The sequence below is a fragment of the Enhydra lutris genome, unplaced genomic scaffold (assembly GCF_002288905.1).
Source record: "Enhydra lutris kenyoni isolate GAN:26980312 unplaced genomic scaffold, ASM228890v2 scaffoldscaffold1, whole genome shotgun sequence".
Taxonomy (NCBI): Eukaryota; Metazoa; Chordata; class Mammalia; order Carnivora; family Mustelidae; genus Enhydra; species Enhydra lutris.
The window spans coordinates 95,789,476-95,814,321 of NW_019154085.1; the positions used below are offsets into that span (position 1 = coordinate 95,789,476).

At 37.4% G+C, this 24,846-nt stretch overlaps 1 protein-coding gene across 3 annotated transcripts in view; it reads left to right on the top strand.

Annotated features, from left to right (window-relative positions):
• LOC111141001 (zinc finger RANBP2-type containing 3) overlaps positions 1-24,846 on the top strand; it is a 321,399-nt gene that overhangs the window by 116,726 nt on the left and 179,827 nt on the right. For all 3 annotated transcript variants that reach the window (XM_022493314.1, XM_022493323.1, XM_022493331.1), the window contains exon 3: positions 2,588-2,606. In XM_022493314.1, the coding sequence (XP_022349022.1) occupies positions 2,588-2,606 (19 nt within the window). The remainder of the gene's footprint in view (positions 1-2,587; positions 2,607-24,846) is intronic.

A 24,846-nucleotide genomic window follows, 5' to 3' on the forward strand; every position in this document is an offset into this window, starting at 1 on the left:
GCATCTCTACCATTTTTTATGGTTAATTGCGTAAGTCAGTATCTTAAGATTCATTCTTTTTTTTTTTCATTTTATTTTATTTTATTTCCTTTCAGTGTTCCAGAATTCATTGTTTATGCACCACACCCAATGCTCCATGCAATACGTGCCCTCCTTAATACCCACCACGAGGCTCATTCTTGACTTCTTTTATTTTTACATCCACATTCCAATTAATTCACAAATCCTATTGGCTGTTCTTTCAAAATGTACCTAAATTGATCACTTCTTACACCTCCACCTCTACCACTCATTTGTACATCATTGTTTCCCTTCTAGTCTACTTCAGGTGCCTCCTCAATATTCTTCCTGCTTCTGCTCTTGCCCTCTACAGTTTATCCCCTATGAATCAGAGTAATCTTTTTTTTTTTTTTTTAAAGAATTTGTTTATTTATTTGTCAGAGAGAGAGAGAGAGAAAGAGAGCAAGCACAGGCAGACAGAGTGGCAGGCAGAGGCAGAGGGAGAAGCAGGCTCCCTGCCAAGCAAGGAGCCCGATGCGGGACTCGATCCCAGGACGCTGGGATCATGACCTGAGCCGAAGGCAGCTGCTTAACCAACTGAGCCACCCAGGCGTCCCCAGAGTAATCTTTTTTTAAAAGGTAAAATGTTGCTTCCCTCCAAAGGATTCTAAGAAAATCCAAACTCTGTGCAGTTGCTTACGAGGCTCTCCATGCCATAAGGCTCTCCCAGCTGCCTTGCAACCTTATTTTCTACCATTTTCCTGACTTAGTGCATGTTAGTCTCATTAGCTTCCTTGTTGCTTCTTAATTACTTGTTCCTTCCTTATCTCAGGCCCTTGCTCTTATGGATCACTTTGTTTAAGAATACTCTTCTTCCAGATTTTCTCACAATTCCCTTCCTCATTAAATTTGTGTCTTGGGGTCGCCTGGGTGGCTCACTGGATTAAGCCTTCGGCTCAGGTCATGATCTCTGGGTCCTGGGATTGAGCCCCACATCGGGCTTTCTGCTCAGCAGGGAGCCTGCTTCCCCCACCCACCCTGCCTGTCTGCCTACTTGTGATCTGTCAAATAAATAAATAAAATCTTTAATAAGTTTGTGTCTTGCTCACATGAATAGACATTTCTCCAAAGAAGACATACAAATGGCCAACAGGCACATGAAAAAAATACTCAACATCATTTGGCATCGAAATAGAAATCAAAACCACAATGAGATACTGCTTCACACTGGTCAGAATGGCTAAAATGAATAACTCAGGAAACAACAGATGTTGGTGAGGATGCCGAGAACGAGGAACCTCCTTACACTGTTGGTAGGAATGCAAACTGGAGCAGCCACTCTGGAAAACAGCATGCAGGGTCCTCCAAAAGTTAAAAAGGAGAACTACTCTATGACCCCGCAATTGCACTACTAGGTATTTTTCTAAGGGATACAAACATAGTGATTCAATGGGGGCACACGCACCACAGTCTTTATAGCAACAATGCTCGCAATAGCCAAAGTATGGAAAGAGCCCAGATGTCTACTGACAGATGAATGGATGAAGAAAGTGTGGTGTATATATTGCTCAGCCATCAAAAAGAATGAAATCTTGCCATTTGCAATGACAGGGATGGAACTAGAGCATATTATGCTAAATGAAATAAGTCAGTCAGAGAAGGGCAAATACCTTATGATTTCACTTGTATGTGGAATTTAAGAAACAAAACATATGAGCAGAGGGAAAGGGAAGGGACCGCTCATGATCCTGAGCACACCTGCTATTCTTTCTTTTTGCTCTTTGGATTTTCAGTTTATGATCCCTATCTTCTCAATTTTCAGTGGATAGAATTTACTTCTATAGGTGAATAAGAAAGAATAGTGAAGAGAAAATTTAGCCAAATAGTAGAAACCAAAATTCATTTTGAAGGTAGGCTTAGCATATATAATGCAGCGTAGAAAATTGTAGATATAACATGCAATACGTGGCTAAGATTTATTTTCTTGTGCTTTAACATAGTATTCTTCTAATCTCTAAAGGCCAATTTTAAGATTCATTAGTAAGGAGGGAAGTCATTGGTAAGTCATTTGCCATTTTGCCCTCATTTTTGAATGGTTATTTTAACTATCTCCATGGGTGGACGTGGGAAACATTTCTGAAGCTCTAACCTTCCTGCATACCCATGTGCCATTGGCAGCTGGAGAGTCTTATAAAATCAGCACTGGCCCGTGTTCTCAAGCACATTTGTAGACACCTCTCTCTGGATTAGTGCTTTAACATTTGTTTTTTTTTTTTTTTTTTTTAAAGATTTTTTTTTTTTTTGTCAGAGAGAGAGAGAGAGAGAGCAAGCACAGGCAGACAGAGTGGCAGGCAGAGGCAGAGGGAGAAGCAGGCTCCCTGCCGAGCAAGGAGCCCGATGCGGGACTCGATCCCAGGACGCTGGGATCATGACCTGAGCCGAAGGCAGCTGCTTAACCAACTGAACCACCCAGGCGTCCCAGTGCTTTAACATTTGTAAACTGTTTTCTGGCAAGCTACTTAGAATTTTTAAAGTGATTGACTTTGATCATTAAAATATTAACTTGGTTTTATTTTTTTTTTTCCAGATGTATGGTGGCTGATGAAGTAAGTGTTTTCATGATTTTTATGTCTTTTATAAAATTCCACAACCAATTTTTAGTGTCTGCTATTTACTGTGTATTCTTTGTCTTTCCGTATGACTGTATGTCTATATATGGAGAGAGAAGGAGAGGGGACAAAGAGAATGAGAATGAACATGTCTGTATTTGTGCATGCACATATTATGCACATGCAGGTGTGTACATGAAACCTATTATTATTAACATTAGTGATACAAAATTTTATGTTGTTGGCAGAAAAAGCATGAATGTGCTTTAAAATTCAGCCTCAGATGAAACTGAACTCTTTCTTTGGTCATAGTACTGCTTGCTTAAAAGTTGAATTTTTAAAAAAATTGCTCTAGAAGTTATTGTTAATTGTTCCATATTAGTGTGAAACATAATATTAAAGTACTATTTTATTATCACTAAACAAAACAGTTTGATGCATTTAAGTACCATGTACTTATATATAATAATGTTTTCTTGCTGAAATGGATGTTCTTGTTATATAACCATTCTTTGTTATATAAACCATGATACTCTTTACATACATTCTCAGTAATGCGAATCAATAAGTTCGAATTTTTATTCAGTTTGAGAAATGTGTTGCTGTTTTCATGATGCCTTTAAAAGTAACAGCAAACATTTAAAAAAATAGAAATGATGAAGCATACTGAATTTTTTTTTTTTTTTTTAAGATTTTATTTATTTGACGGAGACACAGCAAGAGAGGGAACACAAGCAGGGAGGTGGGAGAGGGAGAAGCAGGCTTCCCACGGAGCAGGGAACCTGATGCAGGGCTTGATCCCAGGACCCTGGGATCATGACTTGAGCCCAAGGCAGCCGCTTAATGACTGAGCCACCCAGGCACCCCATATACTGAATTTTTTAAAAAATAAAGTGGAACCAAAGAGATTCTCTTGATTGACTGTCTTAGCTTTAGTTACATAAAGACTCACCAGTGGCTTATCTCCACAGTCTCTTCTTTAGGGAAAAAATGAATTACAGTGTAACACGAACAAGAATGGTGTGCAGAAAGGTTAATACAGGGTTACTTGGTTTATGCTGATTTATAATTACTGAAGTTTTTAGTTTGAAATCTTTATTCTACAGGCATTTGTTTAGATTTGATGTTAGGAGTTATAAACATAGTCATTGCCTATGAAGGACTTCAACAATGTAATTGAAGGGACAGGACATAGACATTTGGGAAACAACAGCAATTTCTATTTTGGAACAGGATGAATTCCAAAAGCCTCTTCATAAATTAATAAACTTGTTAGTCCAAAATGACTGAAAGAGGTTCACGTTTTTTGTCCCTGATCGTTTTTCACAAATAGGAATTTAAACTTACCCTTCAACCTTCAAAACCTCAAAACTAGACATAACCATTTTGTATAATATGTATAAAATATATCTGTGATACTTATATGATGCATGTGTGTATTTATATCAGTTTTTTTATGGTAGTCCATTTAAAGGTTTTATTTTTTTGTTTATTCTAGAGACAAAGTGCGCATAAGTGAGCAAGGGGAGGAGCAGTGGGGGAGGGAGAGAGAGAGAAGGAGAGAGAATCTGAAGCCAACTCTGTGTTGAGCACAGAGCCCAACATGGGGCTTGATTCCACAACCCTGAGATCAGCACCTGAGCCAAAACCAGAGTCCAGCACTCAACTGAGCCACCCAGGTGCCTCTATATCAGTTTTTGAACAAATCAATTTTATGTCTATAGAGATGATACTGTGTCAGCTAACAGCCATCTTGATAATCTCTCTACAAGTGATTGAGAAGGAAAATCTTAACAGCTGTGTTACATCATTCCTACCTTGTTCTTCACTTTGATGTCATGGAGACATCATAGACACATTTGAATGGGCCTTAAATCTATGGAATTGTCCATGGATTGAAATAAACACTTGATTGACCCCTTAAGCCTCCTTAACTTTTCTTCAACCAACTCCTGCTTCTCCTCAGTTAACATTAGACTAAGGATTGTATGGACCTCATGATGAACCTTTAGACAGTAAGTTTTTCATTATACCAACTGCTTTTCCTCATCTCTTACTATTTAAAGTTTCACAGCACTTGTCACATGTTGAGTGAATTCAACACCATTCTTACAACAGCATTCTTATTTCTTAATTTAATAGATTAAAAAGAACTATTTAATATCTCCTCAGCACTTAAAAAAAAAAAAAACAACTCTCCACTTTGTATCCATCATATTTACTTCTCTCTTTTCACCCACATTTTAAAGACTCAGTCTTTTGCACCTATTTGACTTTACAGGGTTATTATGTTAAATCCTATCAATGATGTTAATTATGAAAAAAGAATCCTCAATGGTGTGATATACAAATGCAAGATCATAGCTTACAACCTCTAATATCCTCTGTTAGCAGTAGACTTGAAATGCCATTTTTATGGAATTTTACTAAACTAATGTGGATGAAAGTTAGTAAATTAAAAGTGTTGAAGTAGAAAGAACTTGTATATATGTAAATTATGTGAACTCTGGTTTTGACCTTCATTCGGTTTCTTAATACTGTTCTCCTTTTCTTGTTCTTATCACAAAGTGGTAGTCAAGTCGGAGAAGGAAATGTAGTTTATAATTTAGAGGTCAACCACCTTTTTCTGATTTTTAAATTAAAAAGTGTGTTTTGATATGGTGAATATTTGACTTATCAAAGAGCTGAAAGCCTTAGAAGGGCAATTTTACATCTCTGTTATCAAACCTCCTTTTTTAAAATGCTTGAATACCCACTTGGAATATTGTGTAATTTAGCTGTCTACTGTGATTTTTCTTCCCTAGCTTTAGAAACAAATGATTTCCTTCAAGTGGCATTACTCCCCCTTCCAGTATTTTCCACTATTATCTTTCTTCTGATGTATTCGTTCCTTGTGAACTTATATAATCTATCTATAGTGTTTAAGGTAATTATTAACTTTAAATTGGAATGATGACTTAAATTCTGTTTAATTTTAATTATGTGATCATTGTGTGTTTCAGTTGTAAAATTAAATTTCAGAGAACAACAAAGCTGCAACATTTAATAAAATTAACTTTACAAACTGTTTTGAAATACTTCCTATTCACCCTTCTCCCCCATCTTGGTTTAATGAATTAAATGTTGTTTCAAGAACTGTGTAAATACAGAAACTCTTATGAATTTGTGTTCCATAAATACTGGATTCAGACCACAGTCTATAGTCAGGCTGTTGCACTGTTACCTTGTTTTTTAATAATTACTTGTAAACCACTTTGTCCATGTTCTTCACTTGAAAATTATTACAAGTGTTTATTCATTAAAAAGTTGTAAATGCAGGGGCGCCTGGGTGGCTCAGTGGGTTAAAGCCTCTGCCTTCGGCTCAGGTCATGATCCCAGAGTCCTGGGATCGAGCCCCACGTTGGGCTCTCTGCTCTGCGGAGAGCCTGCTTCCCCCCCACCCCCCGTCTGCCTCTCTGCCTACTTGTGATCTCTGTCTGTCAAATAAATAAATTAAAAAATCTTAAAGAAAAAAAAGTTATAAATGCAGGGGTACCTGGTGGCTCAGTCAGTTAAGGGTCCAACTCTTTATTTTGGCTTGGGTCTTGCTATACAGGTTGTGAGTTCAAGCTCTCCATTGGGCTCTACACTGGGCATGGAGCCTACTTTAAAAAGTAATTGTAAATGTGAAAAATAGTTTCACATTAACACAAACCAGGTATTTTAATAAGATATCCATGAAGGAAAATATTAAAACTACACATTTCCTAACTTATTTGTCAAGTATTTAAAAACTATTGTTCTCAGGGCATCTGTGTGGCTCAGTTGGTTAAGTGTTTGCCTTCAGCTCAGGTCCACATTGGAATACCTGCTTAGTGGGGAGCCTGCTTCTCCCTCTGCCCCTCCTCCTGCTTGTGCTGTCTCTCTCTTTCTCTCTCTCTGTGTCAAAAAAATAAATAAAATCTTTTTAAAAAACTATTGTTTTCTATAGAAGTATGGTATTTAGAAAATTTTACAATGTTCGTTTTTACTTAAGAAGATGGGATTAATATCCTGGATTTACATAATAGCCTAATGTTGTGTCATGATGGACAAAAGTTTCAGTACGTGGATTCTGTCTTCACTTGTCTACAGTAGCTATTATCAAAGCCAGAAAATTCCTACTTTTATCTTATGTAACATTTTTTTGTTAGTACTCTATTTTAGTCCCCCATCCCTAACACACACACACACACACACACACACACACACACACACACACTTTTTTTAAGATTTCCTCCTTCCTGTTACTTGAGAAAACATTTGTGGTGGGGTGGGGGGTGGGAGGTATACCAAATAAAGCATTGCTTCCTTCCTTTTTCAAAAGAAAAGGAAACCATTTGTTAAGCTGACCTACTTGGTTTCCCTTTGTGGCTATTTTGGGACACATTAATAGATAAATATTTGGAACAAAGGCCCTATAGTTATCATTATCAATGCTTTTCTTTTGGTCAAGGTGCTTCTCTGGAAGAGGACTTTGGAGGGGAGAGGCTGTGGGACTTGTTCCATGTTGGTAGAAGTATTTCTACAGGCAAAAGTCAAGTTTGAAAACTGTTGTCAGTTTCTCTGCAGGCAGAAATGTGTAGGTGTGTGGAAAGAGTGAAGGACCCCTTTTGAAGGTTATTTTTGCTCAGAAGATCTTAAAATTGGTACTGAGATATAGACTCTGCCAATATTAACTTTATAGATTTGAGGACTAAGAAATTAAAATAGACATGAAGAATTTTAGCTTTTCTTTTTTATAAGCCTACCCATATTTGACAAAGAGAGCTGAGATAGCAATTTTTATTCCATTGGTATCTACAGATCTTAGATTTCCTTTACCAGGCCCAAGCTGAATTACACTCGCTCCTTGAGCTCTTCACAGTTTTGGATTTATAACCCTCCTGTGTCTATAGATCCATTTTGTTGAGTGGTTGAGCTAGTTAAATAGTTAATATGTAAACCTGTGTGCCAGGTTCTGTTGTAATGCTTTTCATGTATTAATTTACTTCATCCTCACAACAATTCCTGTGAGATGGTATTATTATTATTATTATTACTCTCATTTTATAAGTGAGAAAGCTGGGGTACAAAGAGGTTAAGCAAATTGTCCAAGAATGTACAGCTAGTATGTGCTAGGAACGGAAATATTTGACCTGAAGTAATCCAGCTCCTAAGTCTCTTTATCAATTACTATTCTATATGAAGTCTCCAGGTGCCAGACTTTCTATATTTAGCAGCAAGAGTCGTTAGGACAGAAGAATCTGTAGGACACGGTACTCAAATGAATGAAGCTGACTGTTAGAATAAGGGTAATTGCATAAAAATTTTGTGCTGGTGAGAGTATCTGTATTCCTTTAAATCAGTATCATTTGCCTGTTTCCTTCCTTTCCTTATTTCTAAGGCTAGCCTTATTTTTTTTAATATCCTCTTTAAAAAATAATATTTATTTTAGATTTTTAGAATTATTTAGGTTTTAAGTTTGTAGTATTCTTATATAGTACAGAGTTCTTGTGTACCCAGTCCCCTATTATTGTCATAGATTAATATGGCATATGTGTCTTAATTAATGAACCAATATTCATATGTTATGATTAACTAAAGATCATACTCTATTTAGGTTTGCTCAGTTTTTTGCTAATGTTCTTTTCTGTTCCAGATCCCATCCAGATACCCATTGCATTTAGTAGTCATGTCTATGGAGGCATCTGGGGGTTGTGAGAGTTTCTCAGACTTTCCTTGTTTTTAAAGACCTTTATAGTTTTAGAATTAAAGGTTTAGTATTTTATGGAATGACCCTTAATTGGTATTTGTCTGCTGTTTTTCTTATGCTCACACTAGGATAATGCATTTTGGGGAGGAAGTTCATAGGGGTAAAGTGCTTTTGTCATTATGCCAGATCAGGACTTACCATCAATGTGACTTATTGCCATAGGTGTGATTCACATGTCTTGATACAGTGTTTGTCAGATTTCTCCACTGTAAAGTTATTATTTTTTCCTTCCTTTCCATACTGTATTTTTTTTTAAAGAAAGTAACAGGAAATTATACTCCATTTCCTCAAAAGCAGAGTAAATCCATAAATTATTTGGAATTCATTCATTCATGCATTCACTTTATCATTTGTTTATATCGTATGGACTCCTGGATATTTATTTTTATGCTTTGGATTATTATCCACTGCTAGTTTTTGTTGTTGTTGTTGTTGTTGCTGCTGCTCAAATTGTTCTAGCTTTGGCCAGGGGGAGCTCTTTCAATTCACTCCGGTGTCCTTTTGACAAACCCCCCTTCGTTGTAGACTGTTATGTTTGTCTGCATTGGTTTTTTTGAAGGGTTTTCATTTATATTTTGAGCACTTTCTTACTTCTTAGTACTATAGGATGATCCAGGTTCGTCTTATATATTTCTTGCCCCGGTCCTAGAATCAGCCATTTCTCTAAGAAATCCTGGCTTCTCTTTATTGGAGAATGGTATTAGAAGGAATCTACAAATTAGGTGTGTATTCATATCTGCGGGGGTGTCATTTCTTCTAGATCCTTTCAGCTGATAGAGCAAGGAAAAATGTGTGTGTCCTTATACACACATAAATACACATACTTACAAATATTTTTATATGTAACCATCTGTTCATACTTATGTCTCCAACTCTAATTATTACCACATAGTTAATTGTAGCCTATTCCCCTTGCTTATCTATAACCTTCCATTCTGACAGTAAGAATCCTGGCTTCCACCATCTGTCATCCATTTACTTAATTGTTCAATTCCAGTATACATGTATAGTGATTTCAGTAGTGTTAACCTGTACACCCAGGGGAAAGGAAATTGTCAACTAGAATATAGTGCTTACATACAGTTCCTTTTGCCATTATTCTTACAGATTCCACTCAATTCTAAAATTACTTAGCTCAGCATCTTATTCCTCTACTTCCTTCAGTGAGAGTGTTTCATATTTAATGATACATTTAAATTCTTTTATCACATTCTGCATTCCATCATGGGATCCCCTGACTAACTTTTTAAAAACTTATTTGTGGACATTAAAGTGTACTCTCTGTAATGTAAAGTTCTATGGCTTTTCACAAATGTTTGATGTCTCGTATTCACCATTACAGTATCATACAGAATAATTTTACTGCCTTAAACAATTCCCTTTGCTTGACTTATTTAATTCTTCCCAAGCCAATACCCCTAGATAACCACTCATGTGTTTAATGGCTATTATTTTGCCTTTTTTAGAATGTCATGTAATTGGAAGGAGACAGTTCACTGATTTTTCAGACTGGGTTTCTTCAGTTAGCCGTGTGCTTTTTTTTTTTTTTAAGATTTTATTTATTTATTTGAGAGAGAGAGCATGAGCAAGGAGAATGTCAGAGGGAGAAGCAGACTCCCCGTGGAGCTGGGAGCCTGAAGTGGGACTCGATCCCGGGAGTCTGGGATCATGACCTGAGCCGAAGGCAGTCGTCCAACCAACTGAGCCACCCAGGCGTCCCTAGCCGTATGCTTTTAAGATTCATCTGTGTCCTTTTGTGGCTTGGAAACTTTTCCTTTTTATGACTGAATAATCCATTTTATGGATGTGCACAGTTTGTTTTTCTAGTCACTAAAATAAACTGATAGCATAGTTGCTTCCAGTCTTTGACAATTATTAAGGCTACTGTTACTGTCCACATGTAAGTTTTTGTTTGGGTAGGTTTTTAAATCAGTTGGGTAATTATCTAGAACTGCAATTGCTGGATTGTATAGTTTGGTTAGGCTCCTAAAACTGCTTTAAGGAAGTTTCACAAGCTCTGTGGCTTAAAGGAACAGAAATTTAATCCTCTCACAGTTTTGGAGGCTAGAACTGAACTCAATGTGTCAAGAGGTTTGTTTCCTTCTAAGGGCTCTGAGGTAGAATACGTGTGATGCCTCTCTTCTAGCTTCAGGTGATGGCCAGCCATCTTTGGTGTTTCAGGGTTTATAGATGCATCACTTAATTGCCACCCCCATCTTCACAGGCTGTTCTGTTTGTTTATGTCTCTTCTTCTTTTATAAGGATACCAGTCAGATTGGATTAAGGGCTCACCCTGCTCCAATATGACATATCATCTTAACTAACTGCATGTGCAATGACCCTATATCCAAATAAGGTTACATACTGAAGTACTGGGATGTTAAGACTTAAGTATATCTTTTTGGGGGGACACAATTAAACCCATAATATATGATAAGACTGCATTCACTTTTGTCAGAGGCTGTCAAACTGTCTTCTAAAGTGGCTGTACCATTTTGTATTTCTACTACCAATAAATGAATGCTCTTGCTCAGCAACATTACTAATAGTTGGTATTATCAAATTAATTTTTTTTAATTTTAGCCATTCTACTCTGTGCAGTAGTGTCTCCTTTTTATGTTAATTTACAATTCTCTAATGACATGATGTTGAGCATTCATTTGTATATTTATATGCCATCTCTCTATATTTTTGGTATGGTCTCTGTTCAGTTCTTTTCCTCATTTTTTAAAGCTGGATTGTTTCTTTTTTTGTTATTAAGATTTAAGAGTTCCTTGTCTCTTTTAGTTCCAAGTCCTTTATCAGTTACATGTTTTGCATGTATTTTCTCCCAGTTTGTGGCTTGTCTTTATATTCTTAAAGGTGTCTTTCATAGAGCCGAAGTTTGTAATTTTAAGTCTAACTTACCAATGTTTTCTCATTGATTTTCCTTTTGGTCTTTTATTTTTTTATGCTGTGATATCTATATTACATTGTTCTTTTTGTGATGAATGCCTTTCCTTCTGTATCCCATTCTTTCCCAAGTCCATCAACAAAATCACCATTCAAAACAAACAGTACAGATACCTCTTACTCTGTATCACCATCCTTGTTGCCTCTTAGTTCCTCTGAGCTTGCATTTCTACTATAGTTTAAATTATATTCTACTCACCTGCTTCTCTCCCACAGCCGGGAACTCCTAGGACTCAAGCCATATCTATCTAATAGTATCTGGGGAATACATTTCCTGTTAATGCTTTATGAATGAATGGATGAATGAATGAATGAATGAGAGAGAGAGAGAACTTCTTTTCTCTTATTAATGTTTCTGTTGTCATTGACTTGAAACCATTGGAACACATCAAGTAACATCTCTTTATTTGGACAAGAGGGATATCTTGTCTGCCAGGCACCAGTACTTTAAATCAGGTCCACAGCCTATTATCCACCTTATTCTAGGCACAGGGGTAAAGGAGAAAAGATGGAATTAGGGGATCTTCTAATACACTTTATTAAAATTTAGGTACACTCTTTTTGCTTTCCTTTAAGTTATCTTTTAGTGTGAATTTTTTTTTTTTTTACCTAGAATACTAGCAAAGTACAAATGCAGTTGATTGCATTTTTCAATTTTAAAGAAGTTTACCCTGATTTCTTTGGAAGCTGATGTAATTTTGTTGAGGGCTCCTGCTATTTCATACAGCTGGGTTATTACAATGTTCTCTCAATAATATTGGAAAAAATCCAAACTGAAAAGCAGAGGTGTCTGCACTGGGAAGTTAAACCCTACCCAGATACAATCAGATACAAAACATCTTTCTGGAATTTAATGTTTACAGTCCACAAATGCATTTGAAAGGCTCTGCTTCTATTACTGAACCTTAAGGCACCTTTATTATACATTAACACTTCCAAGTACATTATAAGGTGGATGTTACAAACATTCCTACCTCACCAGTTTTGGGTTTTTTTTTTTTTTAAGATTTTATTTATTTATTTGACAGAGAGAGAGGAGACCACAAGCAGGCAGAGCAGCAAGCAGAGAGAGAGGGGGAAGCAGGCTCCCTGCTGAGCAGAGAGCCCAATACGGGGTTCAATCCCAGGACCCTGAGATCATGACCTGAGCTGAAGGCAGAGGCTTAACCCACTGAGCCACCCAGGTGCCCCATCACCAGGTTTTTTTTTTTTTCTCTTTCTCTTTTTTTTAAATTAACATACAATGTATTAATTGCTTCAGGGGGACAGGTCCATGAATCATCAGTCTTACATAATTCACAGCACACATCTTAGCACATACTCTCCCCAATGTCCATAACCCAGCCACCCTATCCCTCCCCCGCCACCCCACAACAACCCTGTTTGTTTCCTGAGATTAAAAGTCTCTTACGGTTTGTCTCCCTCCCTGGTTCCATCTTGTTTCGTTTTTTTCCCTCCCTACCCCCACAACCCCCTGCCCTGCCTCTCAAATGCCTCATATTAGAGAGATCATATGATAATTGTCTTTCTCTGATTAACTTATTTCACTTAGCGTAATATGCTCTAGTTCCATCCACGTCATTGCAAATGGCAAGATTTCAATTTTTGATGGCTGCATAGTATTCCATTTTATACACACACACACACACGCACACACACACACCCCATATCTTCTTTATCCATTCATCTGTTGATGGACATCTAGGTTCTTTTACAAATGTTGAGTTTCTCTGTGATGTTTTATTTGAAATGGCTTATGTTGCTTTTAAAAAGTTTAAGAAGTGTTTTTATAGATTTTTAGTGTCCTGTTCTTGTACATTACACTGATAATGAACTATGTGTCTTTCTTAACCTTTACCTAATTTTACTCATAAGTGATCCAAAAAGTTATAGGAGAATGATTCAATCTTTGTTATTTTTTCCAAGTTCTAATCTCATTATCCTCTCAACCTCTAAAGCTAATTTAGAATGGTAAACTAGAATATATTTTTTTTGATGATGATATTTTCATGTTGTGAAATATTATGCATCTAAGCCTGTTGGAAATGAAATGTTTCTTGAGAGTCAAAGTTTTTAGGACAGCCAAGCATCCAGTGTTTTTAAAATCTAACAATTTTGAAAGGAAGATTTTTTTTTTTCCACATGATTTCTATGTTTCTGTGTCTTTAAACATTGTATACTAAGGTTAATTTAACCTTTTTTTATTTAATCAAGGTTATCAATGAAAAAAGTTAGGCCCTTTACTTAAATCTCAGGCTATTTTGTTATGTGTCTGCTTGCAATTCTTTATTTTTGCTACTCCAAGGCCTTTTTCTTCCATGTCTTAAGTTTCAAATGTTAATAAAAATTCAACTGAGTAAAACTTAAAGATCTAATTGGCTTTATTAATTGATTGATGAATGAGACAGCATATCATCTAGAAGTAGAGGAGAGCTCTAAAGGGCTACAGAAAAAAGTGTTAAAAGGCAGGAAAGGAATGGAAAGAAATTATTAATAAAGAATTCATTATTTTAGGCAAGGTCTCCCTCCTAAGAGGATCAGAAGGGGTCTACCAATAAATTTCCTAGTGCTGACCAGGAAACTCCCATGTTGACTGGTTAAAAGTGACCTTTAAAGGGGTTTGAAACTGCAGTTAGGTTAGGTATTAAGTCTTGTTTTATTGACTTGGGACCTTATGCTAAGTGATGCCATTTTGGGGCCTGTGGTTTTCTTTTGAACACTTAGCCCCTTTGATCATACCTTGAGCTTAGCTGAGATGTGACCAGAATTTAAGGCATTAGTTCCACTCTCAGCTACTCCTCTGAGGTTCTCACAGTTGCTGTTCCTTTGTGTGGTGTTCACAGTTCATGATGTTTTTACTTGACCTCTGTGATACTCACACATTCACAATTTGTAAGTTGGTCATTCTCATAGTTCTTTTGCCATTTCAGTCTTAGGGAGATCATTTGTTTGGTGGTTCATGGCTACAAACATGTGTTTAAAACTTTTGAGAGAATATGACACACCAGGGACATTATTATGATTACTATAAACAGGTTAATTCCTACTGTTCTGAGTGTACTTTGAAGCCCTGATTCCCAAGACCCAAACCAATCAAAATCAAACAAGTAAAATAAGACCCTCCTGAAGGAGTCATTCTTTAAGCCAAATGACTTGCTTGATGATTTTATGTAAGTGAGTTTCAACCTCCACGGAAGTGTTAATCCAAGTATAGCACATGATGTTGGCCACAGCACACATCTCCTCGCTCAGGTAAAATATAATCAAGAGCTATAGTATTACCCAGAACTCTTTTAGCCGAAGGGTCTAAGAATCTTTGTTGGCACCTATTGCTTTATCATCAGTTTCTGCAGTTATTTCAAGAATTAAGGACAAGTTCCTGATCATAACCTCCTTTACATTTATCCTTAACCAGGGAAGTGGGGACCTGCCAAAAGGAGTGAATCCTCGATTCACTGGTAGGTCCTTTCCGACTCATGATGAAAATCTAGGGGAGTTAACCAGTAAGATTTCAGTTTGCTTTTTTCCTAGCCTGAAATATAAGTGTGCTCTAAATTCTAATTGTTGCCCCCCCTATCAGTGGCCTGGGAGATGTAGTTAAGGTTGTCATCTTTCTAGGCCAGAGTCAAAATAAAGGAAAGGAAAAGGAGAAAGGGTACCATGTTTAGTTAAAGTATGAAAGCCTTAATTTATCTGTCCTCTTGGGCAAAAGCAGTCTTCCTTGATGTCAGCTGCTTCTCTTCCTCATCAATTTGTTTTGGAGGTGTCCAGCATCTATAAAGGACCAGGTATCAGGTAGATGTGTGATGTGTATCCAAGGATCAGTACCTTTCGTTTTACAACATTGTTAGTGGTCAGAAGTACTTGGTAAGTTCCCTTCCAATAGGACTTGTGTGCTGTCTTCCTCTTAGGTTGTTTCTAGAATACCCAGTCACTGATCTCTAGACTGTAGCCAACACATTCCTTTCAATTGGGACCCAGAAAGGTTTTTTTTAAAAATGTTATTGACAAGCTTAAGTATAAGACATTAGAGACTAATAGTAGGTTGTCTTACTAGCATTAGACAAGGGATAAGCAGACAGTTATATACTCATAGATTCCAAGAAGTGTATAAGGTTTTCATTAAGGCTCATATGTTTTGCCCAGTGAAATAGGTGCCTCAGTCACTGGAGAGTTTACAAAGTTATACCCCCAAGTGGGAAACACATTTTCATATAGTTTCTTTGCCAATGTGAGGGCATCAACCTAGCCACAGGAAAAGGCTTCAACCCATCTAGAAAATATGTATACAATAATAAGAACATAATTGATAACCCATACTAAGTGGCGGATGAATGAAGTCACACTACATGTGTTCAGAGAGTCCAGAGGAGGAGTCTGAGGCCTCTAGAAACAAAAATAGTTTTTCCAGTTATCTGATCTGACAAATCAGATATTGTTGGTAGACTTTTGTTGCATTATTACAGAAGATTCCCCACCAGTGTCTCTTTATAATTTGAGTCACCTTAAATGCACTATAGTGGGTGAAGGAACGTAAAAACCAGTAAGTGGGGCTTGCCAAGGAGCCATGTGGCTGTGTTGGTTTTCCTATAGCCCTGTTTATTTAATTTACAGCCATTGTTCACCCACTTTAATTTCTCTAATTCGGGAGTAGATTACTGCCATGTTACAAAGACATCAGGATGGCTAAAGCCTGATAATGAGGCGTAAAAAGTCCATTTGCAGAAGCAGAATGGACTTCTTCACCATGTGCCAACAGTTTTAAAACTACAGTGTAAAGTAAATTTACTACTACTTTTTTTTTTTTAAGATTTTATTTGTTTGAAAGCAAGTAAGCGAGAGAGGGAGAGAGAGAGGGGAAACACAAGCCGAGGGAGGGGCAGAGGGAGAAACAGACTCCCCGCTGAGCAAGGAGCCCGACGTGAGACTCATCCCAGGACTCCAGCATCATGACATGAACTGAAGGCAGAGGCTTAACAGATTGAGCCACCCAGGTGCCTCTTAGTACTACTTCTTTTTTTTCTTTTTCACTTGATTTTTTTTATATTTTTATTTTTTTTATTAACATATAATGTATTATTTGCTTCAGAGGTATAGGTCTCTGAATCAACAGTCTTAAACAGTTCATAGCACTCACCATAGCACATACCCTCCCCAATGTCCATAACCCAGCCACCCTATCCCTCCCCCACCACCCTCAGCAACCCTCAGTTTGTTTCCTGAGATTAAGAGTCTCTGATGATTTGTTTCCCTCCCGATCCCATCTTGTTTCACTTTTTCCTTCCCTACCCCCAAACCCCCTCCCTTCCAGAGAGATTATCATATGATCTCTCGGATAAGAAGAATTTCTTCATATCAGATCTTCATATCAGTTCTTCATATCAGAGAGATCATATGATAATTGGATTTCTCTGACTGACTTACATCGCTCGGCATAATACCCTCTAGTTCCATCCATGTTGTTGCAAATGGCAAGATTTCATTTCCTTTGATGGCTGCATAGTATTCCATTGTATATATATACCACATCTTCTTGATCCATTCATCTGTTGATGGACGTCTAGGTTCTTTCCATAGTTTGGCTATTGTGGGCATTGCTGCTATAAACATTCAGGTGCACATGCCCCTTCAGATCACTACATTTGTATCTTCAGGGTAAATACCCAGTAGTTTGATTGCTGGGTTGTAGGGTAACTCTATTTTCAACATTTTGAGGAACCTCCATGCTGTTTTCCACAGTGGTTCCACCAGCTTGCATTCCCACCAACAGTGTAGGAGGGTTCCACTTTCTCTGCACCCTTGCCAACATCTGTTGTTTCCTGACTTGTTAATTTTAGCCATTCTGACTGGTGTGAGGTGATATCTCACTGTGGTTTTGATTTGTACTTCCTGATGCAGAGTGATGTGGAGTATTTTTCATGTGTCTGTTGGCCATTTGGATGTTTTCTTTGCAGAAATGTCTGTTCATGTCTTCTGCCCATTTCTGGATTGGGTTACTCTTAAATGCTTAAATGATCTTATCCAACTGGGATGCTCCCCATTATGGCCATAGTATTTCTAAGTTGTAATTCTCCTGGGGGTTGGCATCATTTGGTAGGACCCTGGCTGCAAATGGAGTTAACCCACATATCTGTCTGGCCTTATTTTGGGGTCTCCCAACCTGACAATTACCAATCCAATTTCCTTAGGGCAGAAGACCAGCTTAGTAAAATTTTACTGTTTCTCCTAGATATCTGTAACTTCTGAGGGTATAGTTCTTAGACATAAAATAAGTAGATGTGCTGCAAGGTGGTGTGCTTGACTCTTTGGAATTTAAGGATCCCATTCACTAAGGCTTTGGATATTTTGGTATCGAACTAAGACCTAAAAAGAATGTGCTGCTGGGTTGGGGATTGTGCATATTTTATAATGTACCTTGTTGCACAGAAGTTTTCTTTTGGTTGGTGGGTAGACTAGTGTTAATTTAACCTGTTCTGTGACCAACTTATTTTAATATGGGAGTCTTCTGGAGGTGTCATGCACTCTAACAGCCTTTAAATGCTCAGCCCAGACTCATCGGTTTTTGCAGTTTGTAGGTCTTTGAGATCCCTGTTAGCAATAGCCTTTATACACACAAAGCAAGACAAATGAGCTTGCACACCTTAATGTATTGGTAGTAACCAAGAGAAATTACTACATCCTAGCACAAGAACCCTATGCACACCACAAAAATTCATTTGGCACTTCCAAGGGTTTTCTGCCTGGGAAACTATTGTCTGAAAAGGTAGGGGCTTGGATCTGGGCAATTATGCCAGTTCATTTGGGCTCTAGGCAAACCTTTTGCCAGCTCAAGCAAACCTATCCTCCAAGGGAATCCAATTCGATCAGGTGCTTGAATGCAAAAAAAGCAGAGCTCAGATCCAAGAGAATTTACCCACAGCCCCTGAAAATGGCAACAAAGATAGTGTAGGCAGTGTACTCAGAGGCTTTGCAGAGTACAATGCCTATGTTTCTCATTGTCTTGAAATGTTCCATAATTCACTTCAGATCCCACTGCTGCTACCAAGTGTGTTAAATGACAAAAATTCAACTGAGTAAATTTTAAAGATCTAATTGGCTTTGTTAATTGATTGTTGAATCAGGTAGCATCCCATCTAGCAAGTAGAAGAGAGCTCCAAAGGGCTACAGAAAAAGAAAGGTGTTTAAAGGTAGAAAAGGAGTGGAGAGAAGGAAATTATTAGTGAAGAATTCATTTTTTTTTAGGAAAAAGTCACTCTCCTAAGGGAAATAGGAGGGGTCTGTGCATAAATTGGTTAGTGCTGACCAGGAAATTCCCATGTTGACTGGTTAAAGGTGACATTTAATGGGGTATTGATGCTATTAGGTAGTACATCTTAGGTTTTGTAGTAAATCATGGTTTATTGACTTGGGGCCATAACCTAATGAAGCCATTTGGGGTTTGTGGTTTTCTTTTTAATACGACATAAAATGAAATGACTCTTCTTGTTATTAATATTAGTACTGAGGCTATTAATGATAAATAGTATTATTTATACTATAAATAATATTAGAAAGCATAAATCAATAAATACGATTAGCATATATTCTTGTCACCTTTTAATATATTTTTATGTAAAATCCATATTTTAGTTTATTTCAAAATATATCATTAATTCATTGATTGTATTGGTTACCTCACTGTTTTTATTCTGACATTTATTACTAAAACGTACTACTTTTTTATTCCAACATTTTGATATTTTGTTATTTTCTCTAACTTATTAGTTACTACATTGTATTAACAATGAATTTAATGAACTCTTTCTTTATCCTTTTTTATATTGAAAAATTCTTATTTATTTTTATATATTTTTTAAATAAAAAAAAAAACCTTTTTAATTAACATATAATGTATTATTTGCCCCAGAGTTACAGGTCTGTGAATTGTCAGGCTTACACATTTTCAACACTCGCCATAGCACATACCCTCCCCAATGTCCATCACCCAATCACACTATCCCTATGCCCCGACTCCACAGCAACCCTCAGTTTGTTTTGTGAGATTAAGAGTCTCTGATGGTTTGTCTCCCTCCCAATCCCATCTTGTTTTATTTTTTCCGTTCCTACCCCCAAGCTCCCCACTTTGCCTCTCAAATTCCTCATATCAGGGATATCATATGGTAATTATCTTTCTCTGTTTGACTTATTTCGCTTAGTGAAATATGCTCTAGTTCCATCCATGTTGTTGCAAATGGCAAGATTTCATTTCCTTTGATGGCTGCATAGTATTCCATTGTGTATATATACCACATCTTCTTGATCCATTCATCTGTTGATGGACGTCTAGGTTCTTTCCATAGTTTGGCTATTGTGGGCATTGCTGCTATAAACATTCAGGTGCACATGCCCCTTCAGATCACTACATTTGTATCTTCAGGGTAAATACCCAGTAGTTTGATTGCTGGTAACTCTATTTTCAACATTTTGAGGAACCTCCATGCTGTTTTCCACAGTGGTTCCACCAGCTTGCATTCCCACCAACAGTGTAGGAGGGTTCCGCTTTCTCCACACCCTTGCCAACGTCTGTCGTTTCCTGACTTGTAAATTTTAGCCATTCTGACTGGTGTGGGGTGATATCTCACTGTGGGTTTTGATTTGTACTTCCCTGATGCTGAGGGATGTGGAGTATTTTTCATGTGTCTGTTGGCCATTTGGATGTCTTCTTTGCAGAAATGTCTGTTCATATCTTTTGCCCATTTCTTTGGTTTTTTTTTAAGATTTTATTTATTTGACAGAGATCACAAATAGGCAGAGAGGCAGGCAGAGACAGAGAGAGAGGGAAGCAGGCTCCCTGCCGATCAGAGAGCCCGATGCGGGCTCGATCCCAGGACCCTGGGATCATGACCTGAGCTGAAGGCAGAGGCTTAACCCACTGAGCTACTGAGGTGCCCCTTCTGCCCATTTCTGGATTGGATTATTTGTTCTTTGGGCGTTGAGTTTGATAAGTTCTTTATAGAATTTGGATACTAGCCCTTTATCTGATATGTCGTTTGCAAATATCTTCTCCCATTCTGTCAGTTGTCTTTTGGTTTTTTTTAACGGTTTCCTTTTCTATGCAAAAGCTTTTTATTTCGATGAAGTCCCAATAGGTCATTTTTGCCCTTGCTTCCCTTGACTTTGGTGATGTTTCTAGGAAGAAGTTGCTGTGGCTGAGGTTGAAGAGGTTGCTGCCAGTGTTCTTCTAAAGGATTTTGATGGATTTCCATCTCACATTGAGGTCTTTCATCCATTTTGAGTCTATTTTTGTGCGTGGTGTAAGGAAATTGTCTCAGTTTCATTCTTCTGCATGTGAATGTTCTATTTTCCCAACACCATTTGTTGAAGAGACTGTCTTTTTTCCATAGGGCATTTTTTCCTGCTTTGTCAAAGATTAGTTGACCATAGAGTTGAGGGTCTGTTTTTGGGCTCTGTATTACTCTTCCATTGATCTACGTGTCTGTTGTTATGCTAGTACTATACTGTCTTGATGGTGTCAGCTTTGTAATAGAGCTTGAAGTCTCGAATTGTGGTGCCACCAACTTTGGCTTTCTTTTTCAACATTCCTCTGGCTATTTAAGGTCTTTTCACATAAATTCCATATAAATTTTAGGATTATTTGTTCCACTGCTTTGAAAAAAATTGATGGCATTTTGATAGGGATTGCATTGAACATGTAGATTGCTTTAGGTAGCATAGACATTTTCACAATATTTATTCTTCCAATCCATGAGCATGGAACATTTTTCCATTTCTTTGTGTCTTCCTTGGTTTCATTCATGAGTACTTTATAGTTTTCTGAGTACAGATTCTTTGCTTCTTTGGTTAGGTTTATTCCCAGGTATCTTATGGTTTTGGGTGCAATTGTAAATGGGATTGACTCCTTAATTTCTCTTTCTTCTGTCTTGCTATTGGTGTATAGAATGCAACTGATTTCTGTGCATTGATCATTGATTTTATATCCCACTACTTTACTGAATTCTTGTACAAGTTCTAGCAGATTTGGAGTGGAATTTTTTGGGTTTTCCACATAAAGTATTATTTCATTGGCAAAGAGTGATAGTTTGACCTCTTCTTGGCTGATTTGGATGCCTTTTTAATTTCTTTTTGCTGTCTGATTGCTGAGGCTAGGACTTCTAGCACTGTGTTGAATAGCAGTGGTGATAATGGATATCCCTGCCATGTTCCTGACCTTAGAGGAAAAGCTCTCAGTTTTTCTGTGAGTTTTTCATGGATGGCTTTGATGATATTGAGGTATGTACCATCTATCACTACACTTTGCAGAGTTTTGATCAAGAAAGGATGCTGTACTTTGTCAAATGCATGTTCAGCATGTATTGAGAGTATCATATGATTCTTTTTCTTTCTTTTTATTTTTTAAAGATTTTATTTATTTATTTTTTTGTCGGAGAGAGAGAGACCGCACACAAATAGGCAGAGTGGCAGGCAGAGGCGAAACGAGAAGCAGACTCCCTGCCGAGCAAGGAGCCTGATGTGGGACTTGATCCCAGGACCCTGGGATCGTGACCTGAGCCGAAGGCAGCAGCTTAACCAACTGAGCCACCCAGGAGCCCCTCTTTTATTAATGTATTATATCACATTGATTGGTTTGCAGATGTTGAACCAACCTTGCAGCCATGGAATAATTCCCACATGGTTGTGGTGAATAATCCTTTTAATGTGCTGTTGGATCTATTGGCTAGTTATTTTGGTGAGAATTTTCGCATCTGTGTTCATCAAGGATATTGGTCTGTAATTGTCCTTTTTGGTGGGGTCTTTGTCTGGTTTTGGGAATCAAGGTAATGTTGGTCTCATAAAATGAGTTTGGAAGTTTTCCTTCCATCTCTGTTTTTTGATGCAGTTTCAGGAGAATAGGTATTAATTCTTCTTTAAATGTTTAGAATTCCCCTGGGAAGCTGTCTGGCCCTGGGCTCTTGTTTGTTGGGAGATTTTTGATGACTGCTTCAATCTCCTTACTGGATATGGGTTTGTTCAGGTTTTCTGTGTCTTTCTGGTTCAGTTGTGGTAGTTTATACATCTCTAGGAATGCATCCATTTCTTCCATATTGTCAAATTTGCTGGCGAATAGTTTCTCATAATATGTTCTTATACTTGTTTGTATTTCTTTGCTGTAGGTTGTGATCTCTCCTATTTCATTCATGATTTTATTTATTTGGGTCCTTTCTCTTTTCTTTTTCATAAGTCTGGCCAGGGGTTTATCAATCTTATTAATTCTTTCAAAACAACCAGCTCCTGGTTTCATTGATTTGTTCTGCAGTTCTTTTGGTTTCTATTTCATTGATTTCTGCTCTGATCTTTACTATTTCTCTTCCTCTGCTGGGTTTAGGCTTTCTTTGCTGTTCTTTTTCCAGCTCCTATAGGTGTATTCATAGGTTGTGTCTTTGAGACCTTTCTTTTTTCTAGAGAAAGATTTGTGTCACTATATACTTTCCTCTCAGGACTGCCTTTGCTGTGTCCCACAGATTTTGAACAGTTGTGTTTTCATTATCATTTGTTTCCATGAATTTTTTCAATTCTTCTTTAATTTTCTGGTTGACCCATTCATTCTTTAGTAGGATGCTCTTTAGCCTCCATGTATTTGAGTTCTTTCCAACTTTCCTTTTGTGATTGAGTTTTAGCTTCAGAGCATTGTGGTCTGAAAATGTGAAGAGAATGATCCCCATCTTTTGTTACCGGTTGAGACCTGATTTGTGACCCAGGATGTGATCTATTCTGAAGAATGTTCCTTGTGCACTAGAGAAGAATGTTTATTCTATTGCGTTGGGATGGAATGTTCAGAATATATCTGTGATGTCCATCTGGTCCAGTGTGTCACTTAAGGCCGTTTTTCCCTTGTTGATCTTTTGCTTGGATGATCTGTCCATTTCAGTGAGAGGGGTGTCAAAGTCCCCTACTATTATTGTATTATTGTTGATGTGTTTCTTTGATTTTGTTATTAATTGGTTTATATAATTGGCTGCTCCCATGTTAGGGGCATAGATATTTAAAATTGTTCGATCTTATCAGACAGACCCTTTGAGTATGATATAGTGTCCTTCTTCTCTTATTATAGTCTTTGGCTTAAAATCTAATTGATCTGATATAAGGAATGCCACCTCAGCTTTCTTTTGATGTCCATTAGCATGGTAAATTGTTTTCCACTTCCTCACTTTAAATCTGGAGGTGACTTTAGGTCTAAAATGAGTTTCTAATAGAGAGCATATTGATGGGTTTTGTTTTTTTAATCCATTCTGATACCCCATGTCTTTTGATTGGGACATTTAGCCCATTTACATTCAGGGTAACTATTGAGAGATAAGAATTTATTGCCATTGTATTGCCTGTAAGGCAACTGTTACCGTATATTGTCTCCGTTCCTTTCTGGGCTACTACTTTTAGGCTCTCTCTTTGCTTAGAGGACCCCTTTCAATGTTTTCTTAGGGCTGGTTTGGTGTTTACAAATTCTTTTGATTTTTGTTTGTCCTGGAAACCTTTTGTCTCTCCTTCTATTTTCAATGATAGCCTAGGTGGATATAGTATTCTTGGCTGCATGTTTTTCTCGTTTAGTGCTCTGATTATATTATGCCAGTTCTTTATGGCCTGCCAGGTATCTGTGGATAAGTTTGCTGCCAATTTAATATTTTTACCATTGTACGTTACAGACTTCTTGTTCCAAGCTGCTTTCAGGATTTTCTCTTTGTCACTAAGACTTATAAGTTTACTATTAGATTACGGGGTGTGGACCTATTTTTATTGATTTTGAGGGGGGGTTCTCTGTGCCTCCTGGATTTTGATGCTTGTTCCCTTTGCCATATTAGGGAAATTCTCTACTATAGTTCTCTCCAATGTACCTTCTGCCCCCCTCTCTCTTTCTTCTTCTTTTGGAATCCCAATTATTCTAATATTGTTTCATCTTATGGTGTCACTTATCTCTCGAATTCTCCCCTTGTGGTCCAGTCATTGTCTCTCTTTTTTGCTCAGCTTCTTTATTCCCCATCATTTGATCTTCTATATCACTAATTCTTTCTTCAGCCTCATTTATCCTAGCAGTAAGAGCCTCCATTCTTGATTACACCTCATTAATAGCTTTCTTGATTTCAGCTTGGTTAGATTTTAGTTCTTTTTTTTTTCTCCAGGAAGGGCTTTTATTTCTCCAGACAGGGTTTCTCTAATATCTTCCATGCCTTTTTCGAGCCCAGCTCGCACCTTGAGAATTGTCATTCTGAATTCTAGATCTGACATGTTACCAATGTCCATATTGATTAGGTGACTAGCCATCAGTACTTCCTCTTGTTCTTTTTTTTGTTGTGAGTTTTTTCACTTTGGCATTTTATCCAGATATGTGTATATGAACGGAGAATAAAATACTAAAAGGGTGGCAAGACCCCAGAAAAATGTATGCTAATGAAATCAGAAGAGACCGCAAATTGGGGGGAGAAGAAAGGGGACAAAAAGAAATTAAAAAATTTTTTAAATATATATATATATATATATATA